Below are 12,400 nucleotides of genomic sequence, written 5' to 3' on the forward strand. Positions count from 1 at the left end.
CCTATTGCTTGCATTTGTGTGATTAGTTGCAACCATAGAGCGTAGGAACCATGACTATTACTTGAGACCATGTCCTGAAACGAGGGGTGTAGGAAAGAGTAAAGATAGGAAGCGTATATTGCGTTTGGCTTCTTGGAATGTAGGAACATTAAATGGTAAGTTGCTAGAATTGGTAGATGTGCTTAAAAGACGTAGGGTTCAGATAGCATGCCTCCAGGAGACTAAGTGGAAAGGACATAGAGGGGCTGAGTGTAAGGGGTATAAGTTGTGGTACTCGGGGTCTGATGGAGCTAGGAATGGAGTGGGGTTTCTAGTGGCTAAGGAAATACACACTAGTGTGGTGGAGGTAATAAGACATAATGACAGGATTATGGTGTTGAAATTAGTACTAGGAGAGGAAGTAGTGGCAGTAGTCTCCGCCTACGCGCCTCATGTAGGCCTAGGGGATCAGGAAAAGAGAGAATTTTGGGATTGCCTAGACGCAGTGGTAGGGGGCATACCTAGGGGGGAGAGGATTTGCATAGGAGGTGACTTTAATGGACACATTGGTAAGGCTAACGATGGTTTTCAAGCCGTACATGGGGGTTTCGGTTTTGGTGATAGGAATGAGACCGGAACAGATCTTCTAGAGTTTGCGGTGGCCCATGACCTAGGTATTATAAATTCTTATTTTAGGAAACAAGATTCTCATTCAATCACTTTTAGCAGTGGCGGACGCGACACGCAAATTGACTACCTTTTGATGAGGCAAGGAGACCGACGTTGGTGGAAGGACTGCAAAGTCATACCTGGGGAGGCAGTTGTGACTCAACATCGACTACTAGTGACAGATATAGCCTTCAGAAATAAGCTGACTGTTCGAGAGAAGAAAGGTACACCGAGAATTCGATGGGGAAAATTGAATGACGAAAATCTCCTACTGTTTAAGGATAAACTCATACTGCATACGCGGGCTCGACTAAATGGGGACTCAACTCATATATGGGAAGCTATGGAGACAAAGATCATCCAAGTAGCAAAGGAGACTCTCGGGGTCACAACAGGAAAGACAAGTGGGCATAAGGAGTCTTGGTGGTGGAATGACGCAGTGCAAGACAAGATAAGGGACAAACAAGGATGTTTTAGGGAGCTAATGAGGTGCACGAATGAGGAGGAGCGAGTGGAATTGAGGGACAACTACAAAACGGCCAAGATAGAGGCGAAGAAGGCAGTGGCGGAAGCAAAGAAGGCGGCCTTTAAACGGATGTATGAAAGTCTAGAAACAAAAGAGGGGGAACATGCTATGTTTAAGATTGCCAAAGCCAGGGAGCGTAGAAGGCAAGATCTAGGACCGGTGAGGTTCATAAAGGATACAGATGGGCATGTACTGGTCAAGGAGCAGGACATCAAGCTAAGATGGCAAACCTACTTCCACAATCTTTTTAACAATGGGAGAGCTTACCAAGAAGAACATGACAACACAAACTTTCAACGACAACAATCGAATAACTGCTACTGCCGACGGATCACACGAGAGGAGGTGAAGGATGCACTTAGGAGGATGGGAAGGTCTAAGGCGGTTGGCCCAGACAACATACCCATCGAGGTGTGGAAGTGTCTGGGGGAGGAAGGAGTCATGTGGTTAACTACTCTGTTCAATAGTATTCTCAAATCAGGTAAGATGCCAGACCAGTGGAGGAGCAGCGTTGTAGTTCCTATCTATAAGAACAAAGGAGACGCCCAATGTTGTGGTAACTACCGAGGAATCAAACTACTAAGTCATACTATGAAGCTATGGGAAAGAGTGATTGAGGTTAGACTTAGACGAGAAACTCAGGTTACGGTCAACCAATTTGGCTTCATGCCGAGGCGTTCCACCACAGAGGCAATACACCTTATAAGAAGATTAATGGAAAAGTATAGGGAGAAGAAGCGTGATCTACATATGGTGTTTATTGACCTAGAAAAGGCCTACGACAGTGTGCCACGACAGGTGCTCTGGGAGTGCTTGGAGGGTAGAAGAGTGCCAAGGAAATACATAGAGATAATTATGGATATGTATACCAGGAGTGAAACAAGTGTCCGTGCGCCAGTGGGGGATACTGATTTCTTTCCTGTAGAGGTAGGTCTTCACCAGGGGTCAGCGTTGAGCCCGTTTCTTTTTGCAGTAGTCTTGGATGAGTTGTCAAAGTCGATTCAGGGGACTCTCCCGTGGTGCATGATGTTCGCAGACGATATTGTGTTACTTGCTGAGAAAAAACAAGATCTAAACATGAGGCTTGAGGAGTGGCGAACAGCCTTAGAGACAAAAGGTTTAAAGATTAGCCGATCTAAGACGGAGTACCTCCACTGTGATTTTGGTGGGATAAACGACAGTGAAGACGCACAGATCACAATTGAAGGGCAGGTGGTCCCGCAGGTAACGAAGTTCAAGTATTTAGGATCATTTGTACAGAGCGATGGGGAATTAGACAGTGATGTGACCCACCGAGTTCAGGTAGGATGGTGTAGATGGAAAGCAGCCACAGTTATATTGTGCGACAAGAGTTTCCCGACTAAACTAAAGGGAAAATTCTATAGGGTGGCAGTTAGACCTGCAATGCTATATGGAACAGATTGTTGGGCCATCAAGAAGGCACAAGTGCGGAAGATGGAGGTAGCAGAAATGAGAATGCTACGTTGGATGTGTGGGCACACAAGGCTAGACCGAATAAGAAACGTTGTGTTTCGCGAGAGATTAGGGGTGGCGAACATAGCAGACAAGATAAGAGAGTGGAGATTGAGATGGTTTGGACATGTAAAGAGAAGACAGACGACGAATCCTGTTAGATCCGTAGAAAACATTACTATAAAGGGGAGGAGGGGTAGAGGACGACCGAAATTGACTTGGGATGAGAGGATTAGGCATGATTTGATAGACCTAAACCTCTCCGAGGACATGGTTGAGGATAGGAATTCGTGGAGAAGTAGAATTAAAGTTAAGGATTTTTAGAGAGAATTGAATACCTTAGGGCTTAGACTTTACTTATTTAGGTCACATACCATAATGGTATTTCCCTTACATATATTATTATTATTATTATTATTATTATAATTATTATTAGCTTTTATATAGCTGTTAAACTGTGATCTTATTATTAATATGATTATAATTAGTAGTAGTTTTTATATAACTGTTAAACTTTGATTTCCTTTATTTTGCTTCATACACATGTACTTAGAGCCGAGGGTCTCTCTGGAAGCCACCTCTTTATTCCTTTGGATAGAGGTACGGTGTGCCTACATCCCACCCTCCCCAGACCCTACTTATAGCTTTGCTGTCGGTGGGATTTTCACTGGGCATGATTGATTGATTGATAAATACTTCAATTTCAAAAGAAAATTAAAACTGATGATAAATTATTTTAACCCATGTACAAGTACAACACGTTATGCTTCAGTTCACTTAACCTCCCAAAATGTTTAAACTCGTTAAAATAAATAAGGTACATGGATCATAACCAGGTTACACACGTTAGTTTTTCGATATGATTAGTTAAACGTGCAATGTTCGGGTTGGGTGATACAAACTGAATGCATCGACACAAAGTCATAGAAACCTTTGTATACTAACGAAAGAATGATTAAACACGAGTTTCTTGACCACATAGCTTTAAAGATTTTGCTTTACACCATCTATAACTGATTCTAAAGGTGCAACACTACATTTTATCTTAAATATTATCTTTGGCTTTGATCAGTAGTACTGGTTGCACCAGCAGTCAAACCACTTGGACCAGCACCGTTTTCAATTGGCGGTGAGGTGCCCCATTTTCCTTCCGACTCTAGCGGCTCGAGTACAACCACACCACCATCGGTCAACCCTAACGCAAACTGATTAGCTTCGGATGGATGTGCAGCAATCACAAGTGGATACACTCTTGAACTGCAAAAAGTAAACGTTGATCCATGTTAGAAAAATGTTAGAAAAGACGATAATACCCCCGTGAGACGGAAGTGGAAATTGAAATGCTTACTTTGGATTGGTTGATAAGTATGACGTGGCGCTAACTCGGCATCTTAATCTAAGTGTGGATGCAGTAAGAATACTGACACTTCCATCCTCGAAACTCACGTAAATCGATTGGCTATCGCATGAAAAAGTGGCGTGAGTGATCAAACCGTTTATTTCTGGTGGGACCCACTGTTTCAGGCGCTCGAGCTTAGGTGCTTCATATATGGCTACTTGAGTTTCGTGAACTACTAGCAATTGTGTTTGATCATTGTGAAACTGGACACGTGTATCCACTACAGGCGCAGCAACGCGTCCAGTCGGAATTCGCAAACTTTTACTCGTTTGTTTCTCCCATCCTTCAGTGCTCCAAACACACAACTGCAATAAGATAATTTGCTTATTATTCATCATCATCATCATCATCATCATCATCATCATCATCATCATCATCATCGTACTCAGTATATCCCACCAATAGCAAAGCTATGGTAGGGTCTGAGGAGGGTAAGATGTAGGCAGCCTTACCTCTACCCCATAGGGACAGAGAGGCTGCTTCCGGTGAGACCCCCGGCTCGATAGTAGTTTTGCATTAAGCCTTGGACATAAGGCACATAGCACTCAATCATCGGGACACCGGCTGATCGGTACAATAATAATTTGCTTATTATTGTAAGAATTTAAACATTTGGAAATGAAGATAAAATATTAAACAATATCCACTTTTTCTTACTTGAGAATCAGCACCCGAAGATACCAGCACGTTAAGCACATTAGAAAACGCCAAACCAGTTATTCGTTTAGTATGACCTTTAAGCTTGGTTTTAACCTGTTGACAAAATAATTAAAGTTATTTCTCGTTTATCAAATATCTGACCAAGTAATTACAGTTTACCTCATCGATGCGAACATTGTAGATTTGGATAGACGAGTCATCCATGCCAATGGCAATAATATTATTGTCTTGTGGATGGAATGCTAAAAAGGTTGCAGCAGGTGGAGGTGGCATGAATGTAGTCATCGTCTGCATATTTATAAATGTCATTGTACAAAAATATTAAAAGGAAAAAATTAAAAGTGGCATACCTTATATGTCATCATATTGAATAAAGAGATTTTCCCACCAGAAGCAGACATAACATAGGAATCGTTCTTGGAAAGTGCAAAACACGGGACCGCTTCTTCAGGGTTGGTATCACTGACAACATTTGTCATCAAGATACCACTTGTTGGTTGCCATAACTGAGGGGCAACATTTGCAGTAGCCTGAAAAGTTTGAAAATAATAATCAGCAAAATTAGGTTAATATGGGATTAAATATATTATTAAGAATATGAAAAGATATTACCTTTCCAGTTGAATTGCGGTCATTTCTCTGCCATTTCCATAGTTTATGGACCGCATTGGTTGCTAGAGCCAATATCGCAAGTCCCGAATTTGTGTAAATCAACCTTGAAATCTGTAATGACGGATATTATAAAATATATATATGAACAAGTTTTGATTATTTAGTTAAACGAACGAGAATAAACACAAGCCTCGTTCGTTCATTTATGTTCATTTATTTCCGTTAGTTTACATTAAGTTCATTCGTTTATATTCGTTAACATTTTCATTTAATTTTTTTGGCCCATTACTGCTTAATATAGTAATAATAACTGTTAGGTCCGACACATTGTTCTTCACATTACCTTAACTATATTTAGCTCAGTTATGCTCGTTTTTAACAGTCGTGAACCGTTCCTTATACTGTTAACGAACACGAACATGTTTCTTTTCTTAACGAACAAGCATGAACACGAAAACCTCGTTCGTTTAACTGTTCATGTCCGATCGCTTGTTCACGAATGGGCAAGTTAATCAAACAAACACAAACATGCCCATTCTTGTTCGTTTGGTTCATTTACAAGCCTAGTGATGGCAAAGATGTAATTACCCTCGTGGTTGATGTAGTATCGGGAAGCCGTAACGAGCGGCACTGTGACGGTTCTGTAATTTCAGTCAGTTTCCATATTCTAGATTTCTCCATGGATTCATCTCCAACTCTACGTTTAACATCAACCAAACTTCGATTGTCACCATTCTATGAGTGGGTTCCCATGTAAAAAGGTTAATATCATAATTAAAAGTTAGCTATAAATATATTTATATTTATATTACCATTGCGATCATTGAGGGCATTGTTGTAGCTCTATCCATAATGCTGGGACCCGCAGATGGATTAGCAGCACCAAATGTAGTCATAGCAGAGCTCTGTATAATGTTTGTATTTTCTTTTTAATGCAACTATAAAATTTATTAAAGTGATAAAAATAATAAATATTACCTTCACAGCAGACCGATTCTCCATGGTTCGTAAAAGCCTAATCCCATCTGGATTAGCTAAAATCTTGATGCCATTATCATTAGTTGACACAGCCAATAGAATTCCTTCCTTGTTAAACCTTATGCAAGCAGAAGCCTACAGTTTTTTAAAAACAGAGTTATAAATGTGTACTGAAGATATAATAATACTGAAAGAATAACATTAAACAAGTACCGGTAAACCACCCTCCGCATCAACGGTTGTCAATAAGTTTACATTATCCATATCCCAAAACTTAACAAGAAACTCATCACCCGCTGCAAGAAAACGGTTCTTTGTGTTATCAAATTGCACAACTCCAACTGACCGTTTCCCGAGCCCGTTATACGTTCGTTTAACCGCTCCTTCACTTTCATTCCATTCCATAATGTATGATTCTCCTTCTTTATTTGTACCACATGAGAATAACCTATTATTAACCAAAGTAAGAACCATAAGTAAACATGTGTTTACATCAAGAGTTGACTTATTGGCATTTGATAAAGTACAAGTTGATGACTTTTCTAACCTTGTACCGTCTGCAGTGTATGCCATTGTGGTGGATGAATGACCTGGCGCATCATAGTCAACTCTTGAACCCATGTTGTCATACAACCATGCTTTTATTTTCCCATCAGTTGCAGTTGAGAATATAAACTGCACGGTTTCTTTAAAATGTGGACATACAGAATAAACCGGTGCTTCATGACCCTCAAATGTGTATTGTTTGAAACCCGTAACTGCATTCCAAACTTTTATTAATCTATCGTCACCGCAAGTCACAATGCAAAGTTGTTTGTTTGGATAAGAAAACGCGAGATCATTCACACTGCCAACATGAGCATCGATCTGTATATAATATGGGACATAATAAATGCATTGATATATACATAATGATGGCAACCGCCTAAAGAGCTAAAAATTAAAAGGTGAAGACAATATAAACCTCCAAGTGGTTTCTGACATCATCGCCGCCATGATACGAGTATATCTGCACAATGTGCTTTGAATACGCAACACCTGTATCAACGTTCATTATTGTTAACTTTGAACTTTAATGACAAAAGATATAAAACTATTAAAAAGTTAATAATATACCAAAAAGGGTTCCATCCGGGCTCCAAGTTACACGATTGATTAATGCTGTATAGTCGCTGGTCAAAGCGGCCTAAAATAAAGAGCCAATGATCAACGTATAAACAAAATAATAAAAATTTTAATTTAATAAAGAACGAACACGACACAGCAAACTGTGTTCATTTAGTTAAACGAACAAACATGAACAATTACGTTCTTTAGTTTACATTTGTTTAAGTTTGTTAACGTTGAAGTTCGTTCGTTCGTTAATATTTCCATATATGTTCAGTCATGTTCATTCGTGAACCTTTCGTTATCCTGTTAACAAACAAACATAAACAAACACGAACATGTTTATTTTCTTAATGAGCGAAGACAAACAAGAAAACCACATTCGTTTAACTGTTCGTGTTCGATCGTTTGTTGTGTTAAAGTTAAGCGAACAAACACAAGCGTGCTCCGTTCGTGCTTGTTCGGTTCGTTTACAAGGCTACCTGCAAAGGCGTTGAAAAGACGCTAAGATCCCAAACTTTAAAATTCTTATGAGCAAGTTTTTCTCTGCTACCAAGTTCCCAAATCATGATATCCCCAGTATTTGTTCCAACTGCAATTAGTGAAAAAAGACACACATTAATGACATAATACACAATTAATAAAAAGTAATTTAGAGTAAACGAGAGCCAACCAAGAAGCAGAATCTGCTGTACTGGATGAAAATCCATACTCTTAACCACGGAGCCTTGATTAAGTGTCATCATCACAGTTTTTGGTAAATCATCTGACGAGTATGAACTTTGACCATGGTGACTTTGACCACTTTGACCACTGTAACCAACAGGCAAGATATTTACAGGCATATGATTAACCTGCTAACAACACACAAATGCCATCAGAACCTGGTAACATTTAATGCCAAGACTACTCATTTTTTTATAAAAGAAAGTGACATACTTCATCAGAAATACCGAATGCCCTTGTTCTTTTTAATACATGTTCTGAGTCAGCTGTTTGATAATCTACAGCAGGATTGTTCGTTGGCGGAGTCCTAGGGCGCTTTAGCATAGCTGTTATACCTTACATTGAGATAACATGTACCACTAATTCATTATATAGAAAAACAACCTTAAATCACATCAAATGTAAGCTAATAAAGTATGTACCCGAATTATTTGGTGGATTGAAACCAAGAGGACCAGCAGAAGCCGAGGGATGAGAAACAGTTGGTGGATTGGCCATCCAACCAGCAAGAGATGTTGGCAGAGCTGCTGGTGCAGGCTGAAAAGGCTTTATACACACAAACAAAAGTGAAATGAAATGCAAAATATGATTAGAAAAATTTTAACTTATATTTCAAAGAAACAAGTTTCAACTTACTCCATGAGCACCCAAAGGCGGAAAGCCTGCAGGCTTTGGAACAGCACCCATTAATGGATTATTTACAGGGGATGGAGCCCTAGCACCGTTCGGTTGTGACTGTCCACAAGAATGGTCAACAAACAGAGTCTTTATGTCTGGATTTGGTTTAGGGTTTTTACACAGCTGATGTTGCCAGTTCAAACTACAAATCAAAACACAAAAGTCAAAACAAATTCATAAAGTTGAGAAACAAAATTAATCAATCCCAGATACCTTTGATTAATAAGTGTACGCAATCTCGAGTTTTTTAAAGTTGGGAAGTTTAGCTTATCACGAAACAGAGGATTCGCTTCAATCAACTTTTTAAGTTCGCCCAACATTATACCCCTTGCAGACTTTGTGTCTCCATACTTTGATAACTGCTCATTGTCTCTGTATGTGTGTGTAAATAAATCAGATGTCACAAAACTTCTACAATTAACTTTGGATGCATTATACAATTTACAAAATGAAAATAAAACCTGAAATTCTCCAGAGTCAAAAGTTGTGTTATTTCTTTAAAAAGATCTTCATTAAAAGCTGAAAACACCTTCAAATCCTTCATTAGAATTTCAACAGCTTTAGCACGATCTTTCCTGCAAATTGAAAAACAAGAACAATTGAGGATATCGTGTACGAAAGCACTCAAAACTATATATATGCTATACAGCATTCAAACATACTTGTCTAGGGCTTCTAGATACTTTTGCTTTCTAATCTCAAAGAAGATCTTCATTGAATATCTGTTATCGTCCACTTTCGTAAAACCAGAAAGATACTTTTCCACCTCATCCCACTCTCCATTTGTTACCATTTCCTCAAAGTAACGAACATTGAAGAAAAAGCCTGACTCTTGCTCCAATCTTAACAATGAGGCAAACACAATAACACATTATGTGGTTAACAGATATGTAAATACATATGGCTGTAAACGAATCGAACTGTTTGGCGGGAAGTTCGCTTATGTTCGTTCGTTCATTTAATAAATGGATGAACATGAATAAAGAATTTCATTCAATTAAATAAATGAACGAACACAAACAAAGGCCATGTTCGTTCAACTGTGTTCGCTATGGGTGTTCAAAGTCGGATATCCGGACCTTTCGGATAGTATAGTGGATTTCACTATCCGAATCCAAAATTTGGGATATCAATAGTGAACCAGATATCCGAAAATCTGGAAAAAAAATAATTATTATAAAAATGTTTAAAGAACTACTTTTAAAAACAATTCGGATATCCGAAGTATCCGAAATATCCAAAAAAAATATTCGAACTATCCGAAAATTCTCCAAAATATTAGAAAAATTATCTAAAATATCAGAAAAATTATCCGGCATTTATAAATAATATTTATTATTTAATAATTTTAAAAAAAATTATTTCAGATGGTTTTTTTAAACACCCCTGTTCGCTTACGTCGGTTTATGTTTGTTTGTTTGTTTCTGTTTGTTCATTGAAAGATTTTTAATACTTTTTAATGACTTTTATACTCTTATCATATAGATTTAAACAAAACTATTAACTATAAAACAAAAATCTATGCGAGCATTACGTAATAACTTACATGTAAAATCAACATATAAATATCAACATTAAAAAACAACACAAACTTCATAGCAAAAAAATACACTGTCTGTATTCATACGTGTCTGTTCGTTTGTGTTCATGAACCGTTCACGAACCGGTTCAGTTCGTTTACATCAACTGTCAAATCGACAAACCATACTACCTGTGAACAGAGTCCTTGAACTTCTCCTCATCCAAAAACTGTAGTATCAAAAACACCAGCTCCCTACTAAGCGACGACATCGTAATTCACTACCTCACCAAAAACCTACACCAATTCAATTCAATTCGATTCAAAACCCTAGATATCCACACAGATCAAACAATTCAATTCCAATACATATTATCAGCAATCAAAACCCTAACAAATAGCTTCAATTGTTCAATTAATAATAATAATAATAATAATAATACTCTATACACGTCTAATTAGTAATTGATTATAAATGTTAGGGCTCGTAATTCGTACCTTTAATAGACGGATCTGAGGTGGTTTGTAGAGAGAGAAAGTGAATTAGGGGTTTGTAGAGAGAGAAAGTACGCAGAGATGTGAAACCGAAGAATGAAGACATGTGATATATATAGTGGAGGATGAATATATATGTATGCACGATATGATGTGAAAGAAGTGATAAGTGGAGGTGGTTATGATGAGAAGTAGTTTGCTTATCAAATGAGAGGTTGTGAAGGTTTTGAAATAAATAATGGATTAATGGTTTAATATCGTGATTTTTTCGATATTGATATTTCTTTATTATTATTTTATTTATTATTGTTTTATTTTGACATTGGAATTGGGACACCTTGCAAATTGTTTTAGCATTTAGAGGTGCGCACACTATATTTTAAACTGGTTTCTAGATATGTTACGATCAATTTTGGTTCGGGTTTTGATCGTTTTTTTGTGGAGAAAATTACAAACTGGTTTCTAAATGATCGGTTTCAAATCCTTTGATTTTCAGCAGGGGCGTCTCCGAGATTTTTAATACATCGGTCGAGTCGAAATAAAAAGGCCCACAAGCCTTAACAAATAACGAAATATACAAAATATTTTTTTTATAAACAATTAATGTTATAATAATAAACATAGAAAATATATAATATTAATGTAATACCCTAATTTTCGAAAGCCTAAAATTGAATGCTTATACGATTTATTAATACAAAATTTATGAGAATTAATATAGTTATTTTAATATAAACTTAATTTTTTAACTTGTTTAAAGGATTTGGTATGTTTTGAAATAAAGTTATTAAGTTAAAGATGAAGTATAACTAAAAGAAAACTAAAAGGACTGAGTATGTAAATATAGGAAATAAAGATCAAGGGCCATTTCTGTCATTACTTGAAAGGTGAGTCATCAGCTTCAAAGTACCGTCGGAAGTTTTAAACTTGATTTCCGGCTCAAGTTTCCGGGTGAACGTTTTTTCCGGAAAGTTTTAAACATCAAAATTAGCGAACGAATCGATCAATGGACGATGTCGATTGACTCGAGAACCTTTACCGAAAAAGATATATACATATATAAAGGTTTTGGCCCCCAAAAATTACGTGCCCCGGCCGAATGTGTGGCTCGCACACCCTCCCTGCCGGCCTTGATTTTCAGGTATGTTCAGGTAACCGGTTCTTGCCCACCTCTGGTATTAACAGCGTTTGAAGTTACCCTTAAGATATTTGAGTGATTTTTTTTAAGACATGATGTTAACTTTCTACATACTGATTCAGGGACACCCTTAAGAATTAAACCCATCACTATAGGAAACATCTCTTGAATTTGGTTTAGAACGTGAGACCTTAAGATCACAAGCCTTGACCATTACATTTATACTATTAGACTAGAAAGCCAACTTTGTGATTATACAAGAGATAGGAAAGTATTGGGTTGTGATTTGCGACGTACGACGCGTGAAGGATGGGTCATTTCATTCGCGTCATAATTACGTATATAGTTTTTTTTTGGTCGTGATGTTTTACTATTTGGCATCATTCGTAACATGGTGTTTTAGTTTAAACGTTGGTTTTAACATTTTACATATATTGTTTT

At 37.6% G+C, this 12,400-nt stretch overlaps 1 protein-coding gene across 7 annotated transcripts; it reads right to left on the bottom strand.

Annotated features, from left to right (window-relative positions):
* Positions 1 to 3,502: 3,502 nt before the first annotated feature.
* On the bottom strand, positions 3,503 to 10,955 carry LOC143634695 (topless-related protein 4-like). 7 transcript variants are annotated; one of them, XM_077102717.1, is made up of 23 exons: positions 10,825 to 10,953; positions 10,519 to 10,623; positions 9,470 to 9,649; positions 9,269 to 9,382; positions 9,021 to 9,179; positions 8,766 to 8,949; positions 8,552 to 8,675; positions 8,343 to 8,455; positions 8,077 to 8,257; positions 7,886 to 7,995; positions 7,413 to 7,482; positions 7,261 to 7,334; positions 6,844 to 7,163; positions 6,510 to 6,744; positions 6,297 to 6,431; positions 6,131 to 6,223; positions 5,907 to 6,053; positions 5,319 to 5,429; positions 5,057 to 5,236; positions 4,866 to 4,994; positions 4,704 to 4,799; positions 3,996 to 4,351; positions 3,503 to 3,904 (listed from the first exon to the last, which is right to left on the bottom strand). In XM_077102717.1, exons 2-23 carry the CDS (start codon positions 10,596 to 10,598, stop codon positions 3,700 to 3,702), a joined length of 3,396 nt encoding a protein of 1,131 aa, XP_076958832.1. In that variant the 5' UTR covers positions 10,599 to 10,623; positions 10,825 to 10,953; the 3' UTR covers positions 3,503 to 3,699. The 7 variants fall into 7 exon arrangements, with proteins under 7 accessions (XP_076958832.1, XP_076958831.1, XP_076958829.1 ...); XM_077102716.1 differs by having other exon boundaries at positions 8,077 to 8,260; XM_077102714.1 differs by having other exon boundaries at positions 8,077 to 8,260; positions 8,343 to 8,464.
* Between the last annotated feature and the right edge of the window lie 1,445 nt (positions 10,956 to 12,400).

The sequence above is a fragment of the Bidens hawaiensis genome, unplaced genomic scaffold (assembly GCF_021521415.1).
Source record: "Bidens hawaiensis isolate Kalapana, Puna unplaced genomic scaffold, B.hawaiensis_p1.1 tig00007139_1, whole genome shotgun sequence".
Taxonomy (NCBI): Eukaryota; Viridiplantae; Streptophyta; class Magnoliopsida; order Asterales; family Asteraceae; genus Bidens; species Bidens hawaiensis.